The sequence below is a fragment of the Pelodiscus sinensis genome, chromosome 3 (assembly GCF_052426305.1).
Source record: "Pelodiscus sinensis isolate ZL-2025 chromosome 3, ASM5242630v1, whole genome shotgun sequence".
NCBI classification, from domain to species: domain Eukaryota; kingdom Metazoa; phylum Chordata; order Testudines; family Trionychidae; genus Pelodiscus; species Pelodiscus sinensis.
The window spans coordinates 140,891,803-140,916,943 of record NC_143054.1 but is presented as its reverse complement, the minus strand read 5'-3'; the positions used below and the strand labels follow the sequence as shown (position 1 = coordinate 140,916,943).

General features: G+C 41.9%; 1 protein-coding gene across 9 annotated transcripts in view; it reads right to left on the bottom strand.

Annotated features, from left to right (window-relative positions):
• LTBP1 (latent transforming growth factor beta binding protein 1) overlaps positions 1-25,141 on the bottom strand; it is a 328,168-nt gene that overhangs the window by 149,966 nt on the left and 153,061 nt on the right. For all 9 annotated transcript variants that reach the window (XM_075924972.2, XM_075924973.2, XM_075924974.2 and 6 more), the window contains 2 exons: positions 12,088-12,190; positions 6,976-7,047 (listed from right to left, as the gene is read on the bottom strand). In XM_075924972.2, coding sequence (XP_075781087.2) covers positions 6,976-7,047; positions 12,088-12,190 — 175 coding nt within the window. The remainder of the gene's footprint in view (positions 1-6,975; positions 7,048-12,087; positions 12,191-25,141) is intronic.

Below are 25,141 nucleotides of genomic sequence, written 5' to 3'. Positions count from 1 at the left end.
CAAAAGTCATTTCATCTGTGCCCACAAGATGGAACTTGTGCTGAAGCATACTATCTGGAGTCCCACTTCTCAATCTAAAAACCAACCCTATTTCTGAGGATATACTTATTAGTATTTATTTACAAAGTCATCAATTCATAATCAAAACCTGCAGGTGAATTTAAATCTCTTCCACAACTAAATTAAAAATTAACATGATGACATCAGACAACAGATGACCCACAATTCAGCAACCAACAGCCACCATCAAAGGGTATGTCTACACTTGCACCCTCTTTTGAGAGAGGAATACAAATGAAGACATTCGAAATTGCAAATGAAGCTGGGAAATAAATATCCCACACTTCATTTGCATAATTGCGTTATGGCAGTATTTCGAAATAGCACTATTTCGAAATAACAGATGCTGTTAAGACGCAGTTATTTCGAGAGGAAAATAAGGAATAAGGAAATTTTGACGACTAAGGGTTATTTTGAGAAAAGGGTTTTCTCTCGAAATAACCATGTCTTAACCACAACTGTTATTTCTAAAAAGTGCCATAACGTGATTATGCAAATGAAGCATGGGATATTTAAATCCCGGCTTCATTTGCAATTTCGAATGTCTTCACTTGCATCCCTCTCTCGAAAGAGGGTGCAAGTGTAAACATACCCAAAAAACTCAGTGAGTGAAAATTTTCAGAAATGATTAGTGATTCCAAGTGCTCAATTTTTTAAGTGCCCATCTTGAGACACCTTAAAGGAGCCTGATTATCAGAGGGTGAGTAGTTGGTACATTGTGAATATTGAGTCACATACTGCACAAGCTTCCAATTTGCATCTGAATGAAATTCTAAGCATTTGTGATAATTTATGAAGTTCTGTGTGATCTGGGACATCCATTAACTCATGAAACATTTAGAATATGTAATAACTATTCTAACAAATAACAACAGAACAATAATTGGTAACAGTTACCATAAAATAGTATTGGCGATATCAAAGTTATTTTCTATTTTAAACATTGAAAACACTGTTACCATAGATACCAAAGTGGTTTATATGGGCCTTTTAGTGATGACTATTGAAAAAGAAGCTTTTAAAATAGTTTTGTTAAATTAATGACTAAGCAATGTGACATACTGGCCATAGAACAAATACCTGTACTTCTGAAAGAATGGAACTCTAAGATAATATTGTACTGAGAATGAGGAAAATCTGCCTTTAAATTCCTGTGGATAACCATCATCACCACTCCGAAATCACTGGGATAAATCCTGAAGTTTAGAACTATGCCTATTATTGTAGAACTTGGCCCATTAATTAGACTGTGCATTCTCATGCATATACTTAACTTTAAACACATTAAGACCAATGGGATTGTGCATTAGCTTAAAGTTAAACATATGAGTAAATGTCTGCAGGACTAGAGCCAGGGCATAATCAATTTTCTACTCCACTGAAAAATAACAAATAATCAGGTAATTTCGAAGTTCTTTAAGATTACACTTTTTAAGAATTCTACTGGGAAAAGTCTCTTCTCTTGACAGAGAGAACCCAACCTTTCACCAGCTGTTTTTTAAATTCATTTTTCCAAAAAAGCCATCATCATCGTGATAGAACAATAAATACAATTCCAAATCCAACTAAAATGGGTCAGACAGAAATTAGAGTTGCATGTGTGTTGTACTAAAAAATATAAAATTCTAACAATTTCATAATCTTTCGGTTTTATGGCAGCTTTAGCTTTTTCATGTGTGTATATGTTATAAAACATCCCATCAAAAAGATAATTACTGACTAACTAAGGAAAAAAACAGTTTGATAGCAATTATAGAAAACTGTTCTTATTAATGTGCACACAGGTGGTTGTTTGTTATTGTTACACATATAAGAAGGGAGTTTTTTCATTACATTAGTTCGCTCAGCTGAAAGGAAATAATCAGTGTCTGGTTATTAATCACGCTATTACTACATAGGCTTTGTAAACAGAAAAGACTTTTGACTGTAAAAACAATGCAGAATACAATATTAATTAGATGGCTAGGCCCGAATTTTCAAAGGAAGTGAGAGCTGAGCGCTCTTTGAGAGAAAAGTGCTCTCTTTCTCTTGGCTGTCGTGAACATGATACCCATTTTCAGAGAGTCATTTGGCTGCAGAAAGGAATCTGAAAATATATTCCCCGCATTTCTCACTCTGGAAAAGTGTTGGTCCCTTCTACCCATGTATGACACATGGACAGCAACGTTTTCAGAAAGGGGTAGTCCCAGAAAATCTCCTCACGTGTCTGGTGACAGAGAGCTGGTAATCAGCAACCGAACCAGTTACATTTAATCAGTCAGGCCATTGGTGAGGACCTGATTAAGGAGAAGAATGCCTGATAACTAAATCAGATTGGGGCCAGGTAGCTAGCTAATTAGCCTATTAACAAGGCAAGTGCATATAAGCACACACCAAAGGGGAAAAGGGCAGACAGGCTGGCCAAACTTCATAAAGGGAGCTCTCTGTAAGAAGAGACTTGATCACACACTGGTTGAGTCCCCCGCTGACCACATGCTCCCCGCGTGCACTTTGCTTTTGAAATGTACAAGAGCCCCCTCTGGAACTCTTGTATATTTCAAAAACAGGGAGCACAGGGCCAGTGGGAGACTGCCATACTCAGAAAGATGGGGATGATGTTGAGCTAGCCACAGTACTGAGTTGGTCCTGTCTTTTTATGGACGCTGAGAACCCTGGTAGCTAATATCTAGAATGATTATACTGTCACATGGACAAACCAAGCCAGTCAGATAATGTCCTGGAAATGGTTAGGAACATCCTTGCTACTAAATACGTTCTACTTGCACATCTGACAAGAGACTTGGCTTCAATGTGCCTTGCCCTCATCTCCCTAATTTCTACCCAAGTTCCCCATTAGGAAGTTGTAGCCATCATGCAACATCTTTTCCCGCCATCTTCCTCTGTCTCCTCCTATTACTGTGTCCTATCTTTCTCCAATGGGAATCCACTCCTGCCCTCGTAGGTCAGACTGAAGGCTCCTGGCATTCCCATCATCTTCCTTTTCTAGTGGTTCCAGTCATCTGACACATATGATGCCTCTAAACCTCATCCAGTGCAAGGGACATGCACAGTGCTTGTATGTCAGGAATTGGACTGCACATCCACCAAAACATCCAACAGAGAAATTTAGAGAGTGGGTTCACATCACCCAGTGACAGAAGCAGCAGTTTTTGAAGTTTATGCTTGTTGCTTTTCAAAGCAGCTTTGGAATGACCATTTCTTTACTTGGCTGGTTGCTATATGCTCCTTTATGCTTGTGTAATCAAAAGTTTCCTGTTCAGTAAAATGACCTCCATCTCCTAAAATTCCTGTGTGTGTCTTTTGATAACAGTTAACCCGTTTCCTCTCCACTTATCTTTTCTTCCCTCAAAATGTTTCTTAACAACTTCCTGTCTCTGTGGCATTGAAAACACTCATGAATGGCCTTTATACCCACAGGCCAACACCATATTTTGGGGTCTATAATTCATGCTTCCCTTTCCTCTTTCTTCCCTGCCCACTTACAACTACTCTCTATGCTTCTTTCTCTGTTTTACTGCATGGCAATATAGCTATATCCCTATAGCTACATCCTTCTACCCTTTTGTTCAGCATTCCAAAGGCAACAGGATCTGTAATGCAAATGCCTTTTTTACACAGCCAGAGAAGCCAACAACAAAATAATCCTTTCTGCAGCCCAAACTGCCCATTTTGACCGAACAAAATTTGGAAATTCTCCTCTACAAGTGGTAGTCATGACAACACTGAAAATAACTAAATCAAAAAGCTTTCGATTTTCAAAGTAAATCATTGTATGTGTGTGCATTGTGCAAAGTGAGATGTAGTGAAGATTTGTTTGATTTTACAACACAAATAAAAAAATTGAAATGCATTTTAAATCAACCATTTCCTGCAAAACAGTTTGTTTTTGCAACAGGACAATATTATGAGTTGATATTCTCTGAAAGATGACTTAAGAGAGTCTAACTTAAGGCATGTACTCTATTTGTTCTTGTAACATACATTAAGCAAGGAACTGCTTTGACTGGAATTGTTCAACCTGAACTTCTACACCAACATAACACCATAATGACACCAAGTTTTGGTTACCCACTAAGCACAAATTTAAAAAAAAAATCTTCACATTGACAGCATGCAATTATGTGTCTGTGGACAGGAGAAATGTACAGTAAACTTCCGATAATCCGGCACCTTTGGGACCCAGGGGGTGCCGGATTATCAGATATGCCGGACTATCGGAAGGAGGGGCTATGAGGGGTCTGGGGTGGGGGGGTGGATGCCACCCCAGACTCCTCATAGCCCCCCCTTCCGATAGTCCGGCTCTGCCCCAGGCGTCCCTGATTCAGCTGCTGCTGAAACTGAATTGGAGACGCCTGGGGCAGAGAAGCTGGAGTGCTGCCGGGTTGGTCCGGTAGCGCCGACCCTTGGCGCGGCGAGATCAACCCAGCAGCACCCCAGCTGCTCTTGGGGACGCCCGGGGCAGAGCAGCAGGGGTGCTGCTGGGTTGGTCCCGCAGCACCGCTCCTCGGCGCTACTGGACCAACCCAGCAGCACCCCAGCTGCTCTGCCCCAGGTGTCCCCAAGTCAGACGCTGCTGATACTGATCAGCGGCTGACTCCAGGAAGCCCGAGGCAGAGCAGCTCTGCCCCGGGCTTCCTGGAGTCAGCCGCTGGTCAGTTTCAGCAGCGACTGAATCAGGACGCCTGGGGTAGAGCACCTTGGGGGCTGCCGGGTTGGTCCCACGGTGCCGAGGTGCGGCGCTACTGGACCAACCCAGCAGCACCCCAGCTGCTCTGCCCCAGGCGTCCCCAAGTCAGCCGCTGCTGAAATTGACCAGCAGTTGACTCCAGGAAGCCCGGGGCAGAGCAGCTCTGCCCCGGGCTTCCTGGAGTCAGCCGTTGGTCAGTATCAGCAGCGTCTGACTTGGGGACACCTGGGGCAGAGCAGCTGGGGTGCTGCCGGGTTGGTCCCCGCAGTGCTGTACCTCGGTGCTGAGGGGACCAACCTGGCAGCACCCCAGCTGCTCTACCCCAGGTGTCCTCAAGTCAGCTGCTGCTGAAACTGATCAGCGGCTGATTCCAGGAAGCCCGGGGCAGAGCAGCTCTGCCTTGGGCTTCCTGGAGTCAGCCGCTGGTCAGTTTCAGCAGTGGCTGAATCGAGGACACCTGGGGTGCTGCCCGGTTGGTCCACAGCCCCAAGGGGCAGCGCTAGGGGACCTACCCGGCAGCACCCCAGCTGCTCTGCCTCCAGCTTCCCTGATTCAGCCGCTGGTCAGTTTTAGCAGCGGCTGTATAGGGGAAGCTGAGGGCAGAGCAGCTCCAATGGTCCAGCTGCCTGGAGCACTTCCGGGTTCCTGATGGTGCCAGATCATCAGGAGTGCCGGACTGTCAGATGCCGGGCCATCGGAGTTTTACTGTATACTGTGTTTTGACTTAAACAACATATTATTAGACAAAAATAAAGCTTGTTTAATCTGAAATTAAAGTTGAAAGAAGCTTCAGGAAAGGACTGGGGAAAGTTCAAAACAAAAAATTCTGTATAAAAATATTAAAAGCTTTCTCAGAGAAATGCAAATACAGTGAAAGCTTTGGGACACCCTTGGGGAATAGGGGTTGCTGATTAATTGATTGTGCCAGATAACAAAGTTTATTTTTCTGCCTCCACCCTCCTACTGGCAGGTCTGGCTCCCGGTAGCTCAAGGGAAGCCGAGAGGGAAGGAAGCACCTGCTGATGACGTCAGCCAGCATTGATGGCTGTCAGAAATCCCAGAACACGTGGTGGACCGGTGGGAGTCAGGCGCACATGCCTGAAGACACAGCGGTATTGTGGCTTGGGACAATGCAAGTTAACAAAGTTTTATGGTTAAAAGAGTGCCAGATAACAAAGCTTTCTCTGTATTGGAAAACCTAAAAATCAAAGTGAAGATTCTATTAAAAATATCCACTGAGGAAACAGGAAATATCTAATTACAGTCAAATTATTTCCTAGCTTTCCAATTTGAATGCATCTGCCTTATTAAAGGCTTGATCATGGTGTGGTGCAGATCCTAGGACATAGCTGAGCACGATACCCTGCAAGAGTGTGGTGAGTTAGTGCCCAATACAAAGCCTGCTCATGTGGCACAGGAGAGGCCTCCTTAGGGCCGTAGTTCACCCACTACAGAGGAACACATGGTTACACAAAAATGAAGGGAGGGAGCTTCTATCTGAGGTCACTTCTCTGCTTGCTGTGATGGTGACACGGTTGGCTGAGCTGGCCAGTTCTAGCTCAGAAAGGAAGCCTACATTTGGGGTTTGAGTTTGTAGTGAAGGTCCTGAGTTTCTGTAGGGTCCTGCCTTGTGTCACTGTCAGAATTTAACTCAATGCCAATAACGGCTTTAGAAAGCTGGCTTGTATCGCCACTTCCGTCTAGCGTGGTTTCTATTTATATTTCCTGTTGATTATATTTGCATATACAATATATATATACAAATATTTAAGAGCTGCTTGAACGATGGGGCCTGATTCTGCTCTCACATCAGAGTAAATCAGGCATAATTCTACTGAAGGTAGGGAAAGGAATCCTTTGCCTTCCTATTCTCCCCTCTTAGCCCCCACCCAAGCTCCTGCAGCATCAGGAAAGATGGACTAACCTCCTTCAGCAAAAGAAAAGAAGTATGAAACTGACATTTCTCAGAAAAAAAACAGAATAAAATTGTACAACGGCATCTACACATGTCATAAAAGACCAGTAAGGGTATAAACAAACAGCTGTTTGCTTTACAGTAAGCTATGCTAGACAGCTGATGATATTTTTGACTCGGGCACTCTAGTTTCTCCCAAGAACAACCAATGAGCCATCCATGTAACATCACTGTAATCAATGGAACTAGGACAGGGATTAATTTAGCCCAAAAGATTTACTCAAAACAGCTGAACAATTGACCAATATCTTACCTTGACAAAAGGTAGCATTAATCCTCTTGTAACCTTGGGGACATTCCACCATTTGGGTATATCCAGGGTAAGCTGGGGAAAAAAGGAAAATTATAGGTTAGTTATCACAATGTATGACATATTTATATGGAAAGCACCCACAGTCAAGTTACTATATAATTCTATCAAAAATCAACATTTACATTTTAAAGATGCATATAGTTAAGCACTTAAAAGTCAGGAAATGCCAAAATTAGTTCTACATGCAATTGTCTCTTTCTGTGTATGCATTAATATAATTTTTAATTACTCAATCAAATACCACTTTGTGGATAATACATTGTCTGACTAAGTTGAAAGAAGGCGAGGAGACATTTGATATGGATTTAATCAGCCATCAGATGCCTGGGATTACTTGGGAGATAACATGTACAGAATAGATACATTATTAATCAGAGTTGGTGGAGAGGAGAATGCTTTTACTAGCTCCCCATCCTTTTCTAACAATGTCCCAGATCTATTGCTGGGACCTTAAAATCCCCACAGTGGGTGGGGTGGGCTTCAGCCAACTCCCCCATTCTCCATCCAGGTCCCTCCAGAAAATCCACTGCCAGCACCTTACCAACCACCTCCCTCGTAGAAGGGGTAAGGGTGACTATAATGATGGGAGAGTTGGCTTCCCTTTCATAAGAGGTTCCCCCCCCAACTACTCTCAGCTCACTCAATTACCAAGCACCTCTCCTCAAGTCCTTTCCCCAAGCCATTTATCTATTACTGTATGCCGTCTTTTATAGTGTATCAGCACTGAACATCCTCTCTATATGTACATATTGAATTGCAACATACAGCCTACCACCCTTCATGTCCTGCATGAACAGAACCCACCTGAACCTGCTGTGAGGGAAAAAAAACAACTGTACCTAGCCAATAAGCTAGAAAGGGAAAAATTCCTTCCTAGCCCCCCTCACAGAGTGGCTAGCATAATGCCCACAGCAGATATAACCAATAACCTGGTATATTTATCACCTGAATAGGGAAGGAGGGTGGGTACTCTGTGCCAGCTCAGGCACAGGCTGACCTTTATAAACCCCACATTTCTGGGTGCTGAGTCAGCCATCATGCTGAGCACCACCCCCACCCCTTTCAGGAGTTAACTAGCAGTTAACTGGCCAAATGTATAAATCTTGGCACACCAGCTTGCCACATGGCAAGGACCCATCTGGATATTGCGTCTGCATGCTAAGCCCCACTCCAGGACTTTCACACTCTGACGTGGCACAAGCCCTTAGGAAACTTTTTGTTTCATCTACTCATTTTCAAAAATGACTGACTCATCCTCACTTAAACTACTGACAAATATCATTTTCAGGAAGTGGCCATGCTGGATAATGTTAGTCTGGAATATAACTATTTTAGAAATGTGTGAGCTACTGAAATCAGGGTTAAAATAGATACCTGAATGCAACCTTAACTACGGCAGTTGTTGCAGCTCCCACCATAATAAATTTGAACATAAATATTTTATTTTTATAAAAAGTGCAACCACAATTATAAAAAAGGCTTAACAGACGTATTCTTTATCTTTTTAATCTTTGAGTTGTAAAAGACTGTCATTTATTGGTTATCAATTATAGATTATCAAATGTGAATTATAAAGAATATCAATGCAAAACAAATTTACTTTAGCCAAACCAGAAAGTCTTCAGCAAATGAATTATTTTATTTCTATTCATTGTTTCTTTCCTCCAATGTGTCTAGCTTCTTTCTAGGTTGAATGTGCTAGCTTCAACTTCCATGCATTGAATCAATGTTATACTTTTCTCTGCTAAAGAGCCAATGTACGCTTACAGATGTAATTAAGCACTACTTAACCTTCTTGGTGTTAAGCTACATAGACTGAGCTTCTTGAGTTTATCACTAAAAATCATGTTCTCTAATTCTTTAATCATTCTCGTATCTTCTCTCAGAACCCTTTCCAATTTATCAACATTCTTAAACTGAGGACATCAAAACTGGACACCATATTCCAGCAGTGGCTGCATTAATACCAAATACAGAGGAAAACCCACCTCTTCTCAAATCCCACTTGAGATTCCCCCCATTTATGCATTCCAGGATCATATTAGTTCTTTTCACATCAATACTGGAAACTCATGTTCAGCTGATGATTTACCATGACCCCAAATCTTTTTCAGCATCACTGCTTCCCACGGATAGTTCTCACAGTGGAGTATAGGGAGTGTTGGATTGCTCACAATTGAGAAATAAGGGAGATAAACTTCTAAATTTCTCTGATGCTCATTTAGCATATATTAATTGACAAGCATTCTGTATGGATATCAGCTTCCACTTGTAATACAACACCGTACAATTTGATTCAAAGAATCTCTTGTAAAAAAAAGAATTTGGGCAGAAAACTTGTTTCTATTTTCATCATTATTAAGCCTGTAGGCATACAATCCACAAAAAACTGTTTCAAGCCAAGGTGTATATATGTTGAAGGGCTGTAAAGTTGATTCAGCAAAGTACTTAAGTATGAAGTCAACAGGATTTAAGAACGTGCCTAAAATTAAGCACATGCTTAAGTGCTTTACTGAACAGGGAAATAAAAAAAGAGAGGGCAAAACTAGTATAATTTCAGCAAATGCTTGAATGCTTTTGCTGAACTGGGGGGTCTTGCAGACAAATGCTAAATGTAACTGCTCAAAAACATTTAGTCACAAGTAGAGATCACCGAGAACAAAAATAAAAAAGAGAAAGCCACCACAGAAAGTCTATTTTCTTTCAAGTTGACTACAGTTTGGAGAGCAATACCAACTCAGCAAAGGAAAACTGTCAAAATGAATAACATGGGAATAACATGACCCTGAATATGCATCCTGTGAATGAGTCAACGGAAGGCACTGATACAATTTAAATGTCAAACTGTTAGCAGTTTATTTGATTTTCTCTTAATCTGTATTGGCAGTTTTTAGGATAAGTCAGTTTGCTCAGCTTCATAAGAAAAAAGTCAGCATTTGAAGCTTAAAAAAAAATCTACAGAAAGGGTGTAGGTGGATGTGGGTGTGTGAATGAAGAACATATGAATACATCATATATTTACAAACTCCACACCCATTACTCACTTGGGTAATTTCTCCATGCTACCACTGCCAAAAATCACAACATTGTGTGTGTCCTTCTCTTCCTCTGCCTCTTAAAGAAACCAACCCTTTTGCACCATAATACCAATGTGAAGACTTAAATATTAATATTTCATATCTGTTATTCTATTTACATATATGTTCCAGTCTCTTTATTTCTCTGTTTCAAATGGTAAATTCTTTAATCCTACATAGTACGTGGTTATGCCTATTCTCAACCACTGAAAAATTCTTACCTTCATCACAATATGAGAATATCTGGTGCATTTCAGACCCTCAGATATATACAATATATTTTTACAAAATCCCATCATACGCTGTTACATTTATTCTTTGGAAAAGTTTGCTCAATAGAAATTTAAGGCTTTGGTGCAACTATGAAGCACAATTTGGCACATATGCCTGAAAGTAAATAAGGAAGTATTATTTACTCCTTCTCATAACATAAGATCTAGGGGTCACCAAATAAAATTAATAGGCAGCAGGTTTAAAACAAACAAGATAAAGGACACATAACACACAGTAAACCTGAGGAACTCATTGCCAGAGGATGTTGTGGAGGTCAAAACTATAACAGGGTTCAAAAAAGAATTAGGAAAGGAGACAGGTCCCTCAATGGTCATTAGCCATGATGGACAGGGATGGTGTCAGCTAGCCTCTGTTTGCCAGAAGCTGGGAATGAGGAACAGGGAATGGTTCACTTCACGGTTACCTGTTCTGTTCATTCCCTCTGGGGCACTTGGCACTGGCCACTGTTGGCAGACAGGTAACTGGGCTAGATGGACCTTTGGTCTGACCCAGTCTGGCCATTCTTATGTTCTTAAAGACACCCAATGAGTGCCCTATGTGGAAGCAAATCACAAGATTAGGAGACTCTGGGAAACAAAACACACTGCCTCATAAATCACTGTGCCAGACTGAGTCAGTAAAAACTTTTGTAGATTCCCCTTCTGGACCATAAAAAATACTCCTGACAAAAATGCTCCATCAGAGCCTTTGGGCTGCCTGTAAAAGAGCCAATCATAATATGACACAAGATTTTTTCCTTTGAGAATTTTTATATAAAGCATCACTAGATTCATGGATAAAGATATGGTGCACTATACAAAACTATCAGTACATTTCCTGGTGTTAAGTACCCCATGTTGATAACTAGGAGTGTGCCCTAGTGAATATAGCACGGAACTGAGATTCAAGAGACCAGCTTTTTAGTCATTGCATTGCTACTGGCTAACTGGATAGCCTTGGGCAAGTCACTTTAGCTTCTCTTTGTGTCAGTTTCCCCATCTGCAAAATGGGGACAAGGATTTTTTTTGTAAACAGCTTAGAGATCTACTGAGGATTAGTAGATCTATATATACTAATATATTATATCACTTTAATAATTAGCATTAAATTTATGACATGTTTCAACAGATTATGTTTAGCTTTCGGGAGAATCTTTTCATAGCTATCTTTCACTATTTTACATTACTATATTTTTATATTATGTCAAGTTGGGGCAAAAATACCGAGAGAGTCTTCATAATACCTTAATTGTATAGACAGCATTTGATCAATAGAGTTAAAAAATGTAACTGCTATTTTAGAGCCTGGAAAGCTTTGGCATTAAAACTCAAAAATTCATCAAGGTCTCAAGATGTCATGGCATTTTCTCTAAGTAGGAACTGATGCCTCTAACATATAACATTTCAATGCAAACTTTAAAAAAAAGTAAGTCCAGCTAGGCAATGCAAGATGATTCAATATAATTATGTCCCTACATTGAAAAAATATGGTGAAGTATCACTACCTCAGTACAAGAAGGAGAAAAATAAAACATCTACTTTGTTGTCACTGAAATGAGGAAGGGAATGCAGCTTCTGTCACCTCTCTTCTATCAACCAATGGAGTTCCTTTGAAATATATGTTACATTTTCTTTAAAAGAAATGCTACTTAGACCACAAATAAGTGAAGTGATGCAGAAAACAATAATGAAATCACACTTACATGGCTTCTTGGGACATTTGTGACATTTGTTAAAACCCCAGGAAGTACCCACAGTTCCACAGCAGTCTTCTTGTTTTGATAGGCCAGGGAGTGCTTTGCCACACTGAAATAAATAAGTAAAGAACATTCAGGTTAGTGTTACTCTAAGATGTTCACCTCTAGAATTCTGCTGTATTACATAATCATCTTGGCTGCATCTAGACTGGCATGATTTTGAGCAAATGCTTTTAACGGAAAAGTTTTTCCGTTAAAAGCATTTGCACAAAAGAGTGTCTAGATTGGCATGGATGCTTTTGCGCAAAAAGTGCTTTTGCGCAAAAGCATCTGTGGCCAGTCTAGACGCGATTTTGCACAAGAAAGCTCCGGTAGCCATTTTCGCCATCGGGGCTTTCTTGCGCAAAAAGGTCCTTGCCTGTCTACACTGGCCCTCTTGCACAAAAACATCTGCATAAGAGGGCTTTTTCCCGAGCGGGAGCGTCAGTGTATTTGCGCAAGAACACTGGCAATCATACATTAGATCGTCAGTGTTCTTGCACAAATTCAAGCGGCCAATATAGACAGCTGGCAAGTTTTTGCGCAAAAACTTGCCAGTCTAGACGCAGCCCTTGGGTAAAACTCACCCATTTGCAGAAGCCCACTGAAGACTCATTCAACTCCTCAGTGGAACTTAAATAGTTCACTGGCCTTGGGCTAGCACTCAACGTGGGGATGAGCAGATTCAGTTTTAAAACATTTTGCATCAGTATTCTTTTTCCCCTTCAACTTTTGGAACAAAACCCAGTCACTGAAATGAGTGAATATATTTCCAAGCTAGTAATTCTTCATTGGCAATAACTCCTTACATTTTTCATTATAAAAATCTGTCCCTGTACTTTTTCAAAAAGTATATAAATCATTTCAAATACCTTTCCCATTATTCTTTTTAAAGAAAGGAACAAAAAAGTATTATCATGATTTCTGTAATGTAATTTCCTATTTCATTTTTAAAATACAAATACCCCTAGGATCACAACTCACTGTTAAGATGTGCCTACTTCTATGACCTGTTACTGAAATTGTCAAATTATATTGAAAGATTTTAGTATTTGTAAACTGAAAGATAATTTAACATAAGCAAGTTGACTGGGGAAAAATGAATGCCTATCTATTTTTATTTGTGACTCTTCAATCACACAAATAATGGGCCTAGTTTTTCAGTCTTTGCTGAGGGAAAATTCTCATTTATTGCAAATCGTGTTTTATTTTGAACAAGTACCCTATATTAGTAAATCTGTTAACAGTTTAACAATAGCCAAACTTAAATTTACCTCCTTGATTGTTTGATATTTTTTCATTTTTGCAAAGCAAAGGAAAGCAAAATGGATTTTCTCCCTAGAGAATGGACGCAGAAAGTTTTGTACATCTGCTGTGTACTTAAAGAGTATCAATTAGGAGCAAAATAATTCTGCAACATGAAATTTGTGACATTCTGTACCATTCTCTGCAAGCCAAAGTAGGTGAGCTCCACACCAATAAAACAGCCTAAAAGTTAAGAATTGTGGAATTACTTGGAAATGTCACTAGCAAAAAACTAGAAATTTTCTCTTCTGAATGCTTTCAGGATTAGTTAGTCTAGATGGGAGAATACAGCCCTACAACATTACTACTTGTTACAAGAATGTCTGAGGGTAACACCTACAAGCCCTGATCTTTTTTAAGACTGTTCTCCTAGTTGGTGCATCTATTGTACTCAGAAACTAGATGTCATCTGCTTCTGGAGAAAATACACTTCAAATGTTCAGTTGAAGGACAGTGATAAAACAAAACTCCCATCGACTTTAATGAGGCTAGGATTTTACCCCTAAGCCACCTGCAATCCTGGGGATATTAGACTTAACCTTACATGTTAAAAGGATATTAGGCTTTTATTTAAATAGGGTCAAGATTTTCAGAAATCCTTTCAGATTTTTTGTGACTATTAGAGGGATCAGTGTAAGGGGTGGGGGGCACCATGTCTCCCCAATACCTCTCTCAGAGGGTAAAATTATGTACTGAACATAACAGTCATAGTGGGTCATACCAAAGGCCCATCTAGCTCAGTAACCTGTCTTCTGACAGTGGCTAATGCCAGGTATCCCAGAGGGAATGAACAGAACAGGGAATCATCAAGTTTTCACTCCCCTGTCACTCATTCACAGCCTCTGACAAACAGAGGCTAGGGGCCCCATTCCTACCCATCCTGGCTATTAAGCATTAATGGACCTATCCTCCGTGGATTTATCCAGCTCTTTTTTGAACCCTGTTAAAGTCCTGAAACTTGCTGTACCTTACCCATAATTGCCCCAAGTCTTAGAGCTCACACAACTAAACTGCTTTCATACTATTTTCTTCAAGTATAACCCTAAACATTTACAAGGAGTTCTATTCACACCTGTATACAGCACTACTCTCTTGACTTGGCATCCAGATCAGACACTCTGTTAGGAAGGGCAGTTTCAACAAAATATAAGGATTTTTTTAAAAGGTGAAACTCACTCTTAGTTTACGTGTGGTGCTGGAGCATTTGCACTGTACTGCACAACACAATCTCTTGTGATCATAAGGGTTTCACATTTCCACATAAAAACCATGAACAAGAATAAGGATTCCAAATTCTGAGTCATCTGGCAACTGAGGTTTACAGTTCTACCAATAAATACTGGCAATGATTTAAGATCCTGAACCCATCACATCTATGATTAACTGAAGCCTTCAGAATCAGCAATAATTTGATTAGCATCCATCCGAGCTGGACATCAAAGGAAGCTATGTGGGGCTCCTTAGTTCCACATAAATGATACTTCAGATCTGCATAGTTGAGGACAATGGTGGGGAATCTGTGGCCTATGGGGGTCAATGCAGGCAGCTCATCTAGCACACTGGGAACACCACACTTATCTACTTCTTCCCCTCCCCTCCCAGCACTTCCGGATCACCAGCTGATTTGTGGCGTTCAAGATCAGAGAGGAAGAGGGAAGAGCAGGGATGGGGTGCGAATTAGCCAATTCATGGTGCTCTGGAAGATCTGTGAGGGACAGGGAGGAACAGGAATGAGACACACTTGGGAGAGGAAGTGGGAAAAAGCCAGACAGGGATTTGATATTGCAAAGTAAGTGTAAATGTTTTTATTATTATTATTTGAAGTTAATGACAGTTATATTAATATATGAATGCTTAAACCATTTCTACGTGTTTTGAAATATTCAGCATGCCATGAATTAATATGTTTCACCTTATTCTGGGTGTCATGGTTAATGCACGACTGATTTCAATCTTAAGGCCCACTGAGATAAAGGAAGGCCACTCATGTGGCCCACTCACCAGCCTGGAATGCCCATCGCTGGTTTAAGACATGTGCAGCACGGGGAGATGGTACCCAGTCAGTGTTTCTAACATAGGCAGGAGTTTACTCTTGGCTTATGAGCTTTGATTTCCCAGCTTCCTCCAACATAGTGCTTCCAATCTTTCCAATCCTCATGCCACTGCGTGCCCTGCTTTCCAGCCAGCCATAGAAAGGGTCTCCTCTTTCACAGACAATCAGCCTCACAGGAGTGAAGCTCCATTTCAATGCAGTACAAGCTTCGGCTGGAAAGCACACCCTCCTCATAAGTATCTGCTCCTCTGCAGCTCATTCTTCATCTTATTCTATCCGGCATTCTGAGATGCAAACAATAGATAGGGGAGGGTGTTCTGGGGAAATCCACAGGAATTTCCCATTTGCCACTTCTTTCGGTACAGCTCTGCCCTAATTTAAGTGGCAAGCCTTTAATGTGCACACTGTGCCTTGAATAGTTCCCATTAAACGGGCATCAACTTTCATGATGTTTTAAAACAGATACTTTTTAACACGTTTATTTTTAATGTGTTTATCACTTATTAAAGAAAGTGCATGCTACCGCCCTGTAGGTTTAAACTATGCTGGGCAGTAGAGGCCAAAAGAGCCACATCACTCTTGCTCCATTTCAGCCACAATCCCAGTCTTTGCATGCGCTAGGTGCTGCTGCCAGTGACAAACTCCACAAAAGAACTGGAGAGACAGCAAGACCACACCCTCTATACACCCCTCTGCCTCCCGCTACCCCAAGTAATAGATGGACCTCCTTTAAAAGGGTGGTAGAGATCCTAATCTGGCAAGAAGTCCCACACCAATCACAAAGGGTGCGTCTACACAGCACCCCAAACTCGAAATAAGATACAATAGAAATTGCATATCTTATTTCAAATCTATTTCAAAATAACTTATTTTGAAATTTGGCGCGTCTACACAGCACCAAATTTCAAAAGACAATTTCAAGATATCCCTTAACCCTCATAGAACAAGGGTTACTGGGTTGCTGAAATAGCGTGCCTATTATTTCAAAAAATATTTTGAAATAACAGGCGGCTTGTGTAGAAATAGCCATGCAGTGTAGACATAACCAAAGTATTCTGGTCTGGAATCATCAGGATGCTTCTCAAGACTCCATTGCCTTGTGAACCCTTGCAACTCCCTTTTGTGGGGTTTTACTTACAAGTCACAATATCACCATTAATACTGATTGACTATGGCTGAAATCCACAGGTGCTCAAACCAAGGAATAACTAATAATTTCAGAATTCAGCTTGAAAACTATCTTTTACAGGCCATTACTGCAAAAACTCCAAAGTGAACAGACATACTGTCAAGCATTCTAAAAACATTTCAACAGGCATAGACATTGAACTATTAATCTTTCCTTCACCCAAATGGATAGCACTGTAATATACCCCCAAATTTACTGAATCATATTACTGATATAATGACCAATCTACTGGATATCTGGATGACAGCTTGTTAAAAAGAATATCGGCCAATAGAACATGGCTCAGTAACAGGCATTGTTTCATAAAAAGAGTAGAGAAACTCTTAAATACTTCCAGACTTTCTATAAGGACTTGTAAAAGAATTTGTTTTGGCTTAAGCAGAACATTCTTTATAGGCAAGTAAAAATAATCCGTCTTTCTTCTATTTGAGTCATTAAAACAATGTTTGGTGGTTTGGGTATCTGATACAATTTTAATCCTCTGATATTTCAGGGCATTGATTTAGCAAAGAATCTATTGTGGATAAGGTATTATATCCTTTAAATGGATCCACACTGATTTTCTGACAGTCTATTTGTTTAAAAGCTTCTGAAGCCAAACCATGAGCCTCAAGGAATTCCAGACAACTATTTTATATTATGAGATGGTATTTTTAAGACTACTTGCAACCAAAAAAAGTTTTTAAAAGTGCCCTGAAAAAAGTACTAATGTGTGAAACATCTGATTTTACTTTATTTTTTTTTATTTTATTTTTTTTAAGAATTTGTCAAATTACAATATGGCAGATATTTGCTATAACTGTTGAGCAATGAAAATCTATATTCTTTCACTTCCATTGGAAATGTCTGTACAAAATGGCACATTACTATGGTTATATTTCCATGCCAATCCCTGATACATCTACAACCGTATCATGCACCATTTACATAAAGGTATAAGTGGATTCGTTTATTCACTAATAACCATCAATATACTTTGCTGCCCTGATCACAAATTGAGATCCGTTTTGTGCTTTATTTAATACTTGCAATTGGGAAAAACATGTTAGTGACTTGAATCAAGTTCCTCCAAACACTTCTGCATGTGCTTAATTTTATGCAAAAGGTCAATGGAGCTATTAATGTGAATAGAGGTAAGCACGTACATACAGTTTTGCCGTGACAGGTTCATAATACATCCTCTGAACTTTGCCAACTTCTAAATTTTCTGAACTGTCAGCGTCTGTTTATTCTATACTTCTATACTTTGCTAAATCCAGAGTCTGTTTATTCTGTTTATTCTATACTTCTATCCTTTGCTAAATCCAGAATCTGTTTATTCTGTTTATTCTATACTTCTATCCTTTGCTTAATCTAATATTTAAAAGGTGAGGGCCACCTCAATCCAAGCAAGGGGAGAGTGGGAGGGAGGAAGCTACATTCATTGCCCCTGCCTTCAGCAAAATTTCTCAGCTCCTATTGTCTGGACACTGGCCAATGAGAGCTGAGGAATTTTGTCAGGGGGCAGGGACAGAGCACAAAGTTTTCTCTTCCCTGCCCACACTGCATAGCAATTAGCAGCCTGCTGGTCAAAGAGGCTGCAGCTGCTCTGTAGTAAGAGTATCAGCGAGGTAACCAGTGGGCTGGATCCAGCCCAGTAGCCGCCTCTTACCCACCCCTGTTCTATATGCTTCTTATTTTATTTTAAAATTACAATGATCAAGTTGATTATTACAGTAAAGAATTCCAGCTCAGGCACTCTTGCTGATCTCAGTTATAACTGATCTATGGGTCCCACAGATGCCTATCACAACATGGTGTGCTGCATCCAATGCACTAAAAGACCCACTAACAACTATGTGGATGAAACCAACCACTGGCTCTTGAATGAACATGATGGAAAAGGATAAAACACTCTATATCACCCCTGGGTGAACACTTCACAAAGTGATGACTCTATAGCATCAAATAAAACCTGCACAACACTTTCAAAAGAAAAGCATCAGAACTTAAATTAATAACTTTGCTGGATATTCAAAATCATGGATTGAATAGAGATATTTGATTTATGGTTTATTACAACAATCTATAACCCACTATAACCTCCCACCAGCTGCTGCACATCCTCCCCTTCCTTTTCTCCCTATGACTACAAGGATGTTAATGGGCCACTTCAGCTTGAATGGTCCCTTGGAAACGTGTTAACAATTTATACTAAACACTCTGTTCTATAAAAACAAGTAGTCCTGTGGCACCTTAGGGTATGTCTACACTACAAAATTAATTCGAACTAACAGACGTTAGTTCCAATTAACTTTGATAGGTGCTACACATACAAACCGCTAGTTCGAACTTAATTCAAACTAGCGGAGCGCTTAATTCGAACTAGGTAAACCTCATTCTACGAGGACTAACGCCTAGTTCGAATTAAGTAGTTCAAATTAAGGGCTGTGTAGCCACTTAATTCGAACTAGTGGGAGGCTAGCCCTCCCCAGCTTTCCCTGGTGGCCACTCTGGGCACCACCAGGGAAACTCTTCTGCCCCCCTCCCAGCCCCGGAGCCCTTAAAGGGGCACAGTCTAGCTACGGTGCCCGTGCCAGGTGCAAGCCTGCCAGCACCCAGCCAGCAGACCCTGCACCTGGCACGGCACGAACTAGCCACCCGCTGCCACCCAGCCCTCCGCCTCTTCCCGGGACCAGGCTGGTGGCTCCCAGGAGCCTGCTCGGGGCTGCAAGTGGCGGGCACCCACCTTGTCTAGTGCGGAGATCGTGGACCTCATCCACGACCTCCGCACTAGGCACAGGAAAGTGGCCGTCTAGGGCAGGATAGCTGCCAGCCTGGCCACCCGGGAGCAGGTTTGCATGAAAATCAAGGTGGTCCAGTGAGACCCCCGACCCTGAGCCCTGAGCTTAGAACAGCCGTGCTGGGTCAGACCAAAGGTCCATCTATCCCAGCAGCCTGTCTGCTGACAGTGGCCAACACCAGCTACTCCGGAGGGGATGGACCGAAAACAATGACCAAACCATTTGTCTTGTGCCATCCATCTCCAGCCTTCCAAAACAGAGGCCAGGGACACCATTTCTATCCCCTGGCTAATAGCACTCCATGGACCCAGCCTCCATGAATTTATCTAACTTCTCTTTAAACTCTGTTCTAGTTCTAGCCTTCACAACCTCCTGCAGCAAGGAGTTCCACAGGTTTACTATTTGCTTTGTGAAGAAGAACTTTCTGTTATTAGTTTGAAACCTGCTACCCATTCATTTCATTTGATGTCCTCTAGTCCTTCTATTATGGGAACTAATGAAGAACTTTTCTTTATGCACCCTCTCCACACCACTCGTGCTTTTATAGACCTCTATCATATCCCCCCCCTCAGTCTCCTCTTTTGTAAGCTGAGAAGTCCCAGTCTCTTTAGCCTCTCTTCATATGGGACCTGTTCCAAACCCCTGTTCATTTTAGTTGCCCTCCCCTCTCCCACCCTCTCTCTTCCCCTCTCCCACCTCCTTTTCCCAGTCTCCCCGAGTTTTGTTCAATAAAGAGAGTTTCTGTTTTTGAACACACGTGTCCTTTATTTTGTACATCAGGAAGGGGGGCTTGGGAGGGATAAGTGGAAGGAGGTGAGGGAGGAATGGGGTATGAGCCCCCGATGGGGAGGACTGGGGTGGCTCTGCGGGCTCCTCGGGGTGGAAGCTCTCCTGCAGCCTCCCGATTGACACCCCCCCCCCCCCCCCGGATGGCAGCCTGCGGCAAGTGCAGCTGGGCTGATGACCGAGTGCTGTGATGTGCCCAGTGTGGACATTCAGGGCACTCCAAGCCAGGATTGCTTTGCTGTCCCTCATCGAGTTAGACAAGTGAGTGGGGAACCCCTGAGAACTGTCTGTCCGGGGTGGGGGTCGGGTCCCTTTAACCACAGCCCTCGGCTAGCCTGAGACAGCAGCTCCATGCTCTAAGTCCTAATCTGATGACCTGCCAGCACTGTTTCCGGCCATTCTTAACCTTGGTTCAGGGTTCACTCAATGTGGACATGCTAGTTTGAATTAGCAAAATGCTAATTCGAACTAATTTTTAGGTCTAGATGCACTAGTTCGAATTAGCTTAGTTCAAATTAACTAATTTGAATTAAGTTAGTTCGAATTAGTGCTGTAGTGTAGACATACCCTTAGAGACTACCAAAAATAAATATAGTATCAAGAGCTTTCGTGGGCAATACCCACTTCTTCAGATGAGTTGGAGTGGAAAAAAGGGGGTCCCCAAAATTTACAACAGAAAAAGAAGAGGGGAGAGAGACAAAAAAGGGCCTGTCAATTGTATGCCAGTGCTAATGAGGATAACTGAGTGGGCTGGAAGTGTCCCATACACAGCTTTTGAATCTGTTCTATGTTGTATTTAGCTGTGATGGTCTGAGGCCTTGTCTTTACAGCCAATGTAGTATTTTACTGAAGTCCCAATGGGTGAACTTCTCTTATTGGCACAGTTAATCCACCTCCCATAAAGGTGGAAGCCATGTTGATGGGAGAAGCTCCCTCTACACCGGGGAGGAGGAGGGAGAGGTTAGGTTAGTATAAATACATCATACAAGAGAGTGGATTTTTCACATCTCTGAGTGACATAATTATGCTAGTATAGGTTTGTAACATGCACTAGACCTCGGCAATTTTCCCGAACATGAAGAAGAATGCTGTATAAGCTCAAAAGCTTGTCTCTCTTACCTGCAGAAGTTGGTTGTCTAATAAAACATTATTACCTCACCCACCTTGGCTCACTAATATCTTGAGACCAAATCAGCTATAACATTGCTTATAGCAGTATGGTATGCAAAGAGGGACAGACTTTCAGATAGGCAGTTCAAGGCTTTATAGGTCAAAAACACAACTATAAATTCCACACCATACTTAATGGATAACCAGTACAGTACCAAAAACACTGTCATGTGCTTGAGTGTGTTCTTTTTTTAAATGACAGATGCTTACCCCATCAGAAATTGATTGTGATTTAATAAAACAAACATTCAAAAAAATCTTATTCAAGAGGCTAGACTATAATTTGTTAATCAGAGAAGAGATGGAAATTCTACATGCTTTAATCAATTATGCAACAGCCAACTTCTCCTTCTTGCTTCTTAATATTGGTTTTTATTTATTATGAGTAATGAAAGGCAGTGGGATAGAGGAACCCTTTTTCCCCAAAAAAATCAGTCAGCTAGAACATAAACAATTTCTCTAAACTTGTTAATATATTGTAATAATAATCCTATTTATGCGGGTGCCATCAGACCACCTTTGTCTCCTCTTCCCAATAATCAGGGCACTAAAATTCACAGTAAAACAATATTTACCTAAAAATATCACTCTGAATCATGGGAACTGTCACCATTTTTTATTCTTTCCGAATCTGCTAGTCTTTTTTCTCTGACCTTTATATGAGGGCTCCTGCCTTTCCTTTCATATAAACAGGAAAATCATTTGGATTTTGTTGTTGTAATTTGGAGTGTCATTTGGTGGGAGTTGTTTATTTTTTTTACATCACAGATGCTTACCCCTCCAGAAACTGGTTGTGATTTAATAAAGCCAACATCTTATTCAAGAAGCTGGACTATAACTTGTTAATCAGAGAAGACATGGAAATCCCCCTGGTTTAATCAAATATGCACCAGTCCTTTTGCAGGCACTAGGCATGCTCTCAAGTTAAACGTGAAAAATACATTCTGGATATCTCTGATCTGGGTAAGGCCAGGATGCTTGGGATTTGACAACAGCTGCCAATCTAGGCTTAATGAAGACTGACATTGGTAACTGAGATCCATAAAAGAGATATCAACAAAGCTAAGGTGGTCCAGAATGTGCTGGGCTGAGGGGAAAGAACCCTGGGAGAGGTGCAAAGAAAATAGAGTGACAAGAATCGCTGGCCTGTGTCTGGGAGATCAGCTGTTTAGGTTAAAGGTGGAAAGACAGAATATCAGAATCAAATAAGGAGAGAAAAGATTTTAATTGGTTTGGACAAATTCAGTAACTTTGCATAAATTCTACCAAAAATTAGTCTTATTTTGCACAGTTAGACTCAGACATTTAGGACATGTCTGAGTTAAGGTTGCACATATGCGTATGTTGCATAACTACAGGCAGTCCCCGAGTTACGCGGATCCGACTTATGTTGGATCCGCAGTTACGAACGGGGCTTTTCTCGCCCCGGAGGACGGGAGCGGCGGGACTCCCAGATGCGCCGCGGTCCGCCGCCCCGGTCCTCCGGGGCGAGAAAAGCTGCTCCCCGTCTCCCTGATCTGCAGGGAGACGGGGAGCAAAGCCTTGGAGCACGCCCGCAGCGGGACAGCTGCGGCGCGCCTGGGCTGTCCCGCTGCGGGCGTGCTCCAAGGCTTTGCTCCCTGTCTCCCTGCAGACCAGCCCAAGCGCGTCCCGGTAGTTTGGACTCCGTGCCCGCAGCTACACGCGGCACGGAGTAGGTAGTTCGGATTAGGCTCTCTAATCCGAACTACCGTTACTCCTCGCGGGCAAGGAGTCCGAACTACCGGGGCTTTAAAAATGGCGGCGCCCGGCAAGATGCAAATGAAACCTGGGATATTTAAATCCTGGGCTTCATTTGCAACTTCGGTTGCCTACATTAACTACCCTAGTTCGAATTAGGGTGGTAGTGTAGACATACCCTTGGACACTATAAGAGCTACCACAACCAAACTTTGCATGGGATAACCTTTCATCCAGGAGAAGGTTTTAAAGTACAGTGGGAGGGAAGAGATGAGAGACCGATGCCTCTCCCGGGGCTGCACGGAGCTTGGCAGTGCGGGGACAAGCGGCTTCCCGGGGGAAGTGGTGGGGACAGTCACTCACTAAGGCCGGCAGAGGGATAACCTGCCATCCAGGAGAAGGTTTTAAGGGACTGTGAGAGGTAAGAGATGAGAGACCGACGCCTCTCCCAAGGGCTGCATGGAGCTTGGCAGTGCGGGGACAAGCGGCTTCCCAGGGGAAGCGGTGGGGCCAGTTACTCACTAAGGCCAGCGGAGGGCAGGCTCGGGTGCTGGCAGCAGGCACACGGCTCCCTTCCCCCTCCTTCCCTTCAGGCTCCTCTCCTCAGTAATATCAACTAATATTTCAACAATGTATATGGACAAAGCGCAAGGACAGTCACTTAAAGTAGTTGGAATTGATTTGAAGACATCTTGCTTTTCACATGGACAACTCTAAGTTGCATGTTCAAGAGTTGGAAGTGGAAAAAATTTGTACATATTTGTTAAGAATAATGACACAAAAAATATAGTTTACAATAAAGTTTTTTATGATAACATAAAATTGGTTGTTTTATACTTTTTTTAAATATATTTTAATCCCTATAGAACTCAGTGCAACTTTTCTACCATTAAAAACACAATAATGGACTACCGTTTTTCTAAATTTTGTTCCTCCACTTTCCCAAGCAATGCCGGGTAACTCCTGCTAGTATTGAACTAATAAAAAATAAATGGCTCCTTTTAGATTCCAGACCTTTTTCAGCCTAACACATTTATGGTAGTTCCTAGTACCTGCTTTTGGCTCCTTTGAAAGTTGAGCCATACATTACATTATTTGAGAAAAAAGGTACTCTCAGACTTTATTAGGCTTTTCCCCAAGGTTGGCACTAAAAGTATGCATACAGTTTGGGAGAACTAGGAAATAGCTCAGTCTGAAGACCACATGCAGGAGTAGTGCAGAGATGTATTATTTCAGAGGGAATACTGAGAAGCATACGCCTCTCAGAAGCAGAATGCCTCTTGTAGCCCACAATCATGCAGGGTGAGTTTGCAAGAAGTGCACCTTGTTATCCCCCATTGGGTGGTGGATAAGACACCATAACACTATGTATTCCCTCTGTACACTATTCAAAGAATAGGGAAATTCCTGTGCTCTCTTCTCTGTAATTCTACCCAGCCCTTAGTGCAGACATCACAAGCAAACTTCTTATGCCCTCCACTCCAACTGCTACAGATAGAATGTGGCCCTAATTTGCAAGGGCTGGGGATGTTAAGTAGCTGTTAACTGACTAATCAATAGGCACTTCTGCATTCTTCCTTTGAAATGTACAAGAGCCCCAAAGAGGGCTCTTGTACATTTCAAAGGAGGAATGCGGAACTCCACATGCAGCCCGGGGCCAGCCGGAAGTGCCACTGACTCCGGGCTGCATGGGTGTGCTATCTTTGAAATGTACAAGAGTCCCCAGCACGGGCTTTTGTGCATTTCAAAGCGGAAGCATCCTCATGGAGCCCGGGGTCAGCAGGGGACTCAAAGTCCCCTGCTAACCCTAGGCTCCATACTGTGCTGCCGATTTGAAATGCCGCACAGAGCTGGAGACTCAGGCTCCGTGCAGCATTTCAGCAGAACCTGGGATCAGTTGGGGACTTCCGAGCTGATCCCGGGTTCCACAGAAATGCCTCGCCGGAGCCACACAACTGATCCTGGGCTCAGCTGTGCGGCACTGCCCCTTTGAACGCCGCCTCATGATTTCAAAGA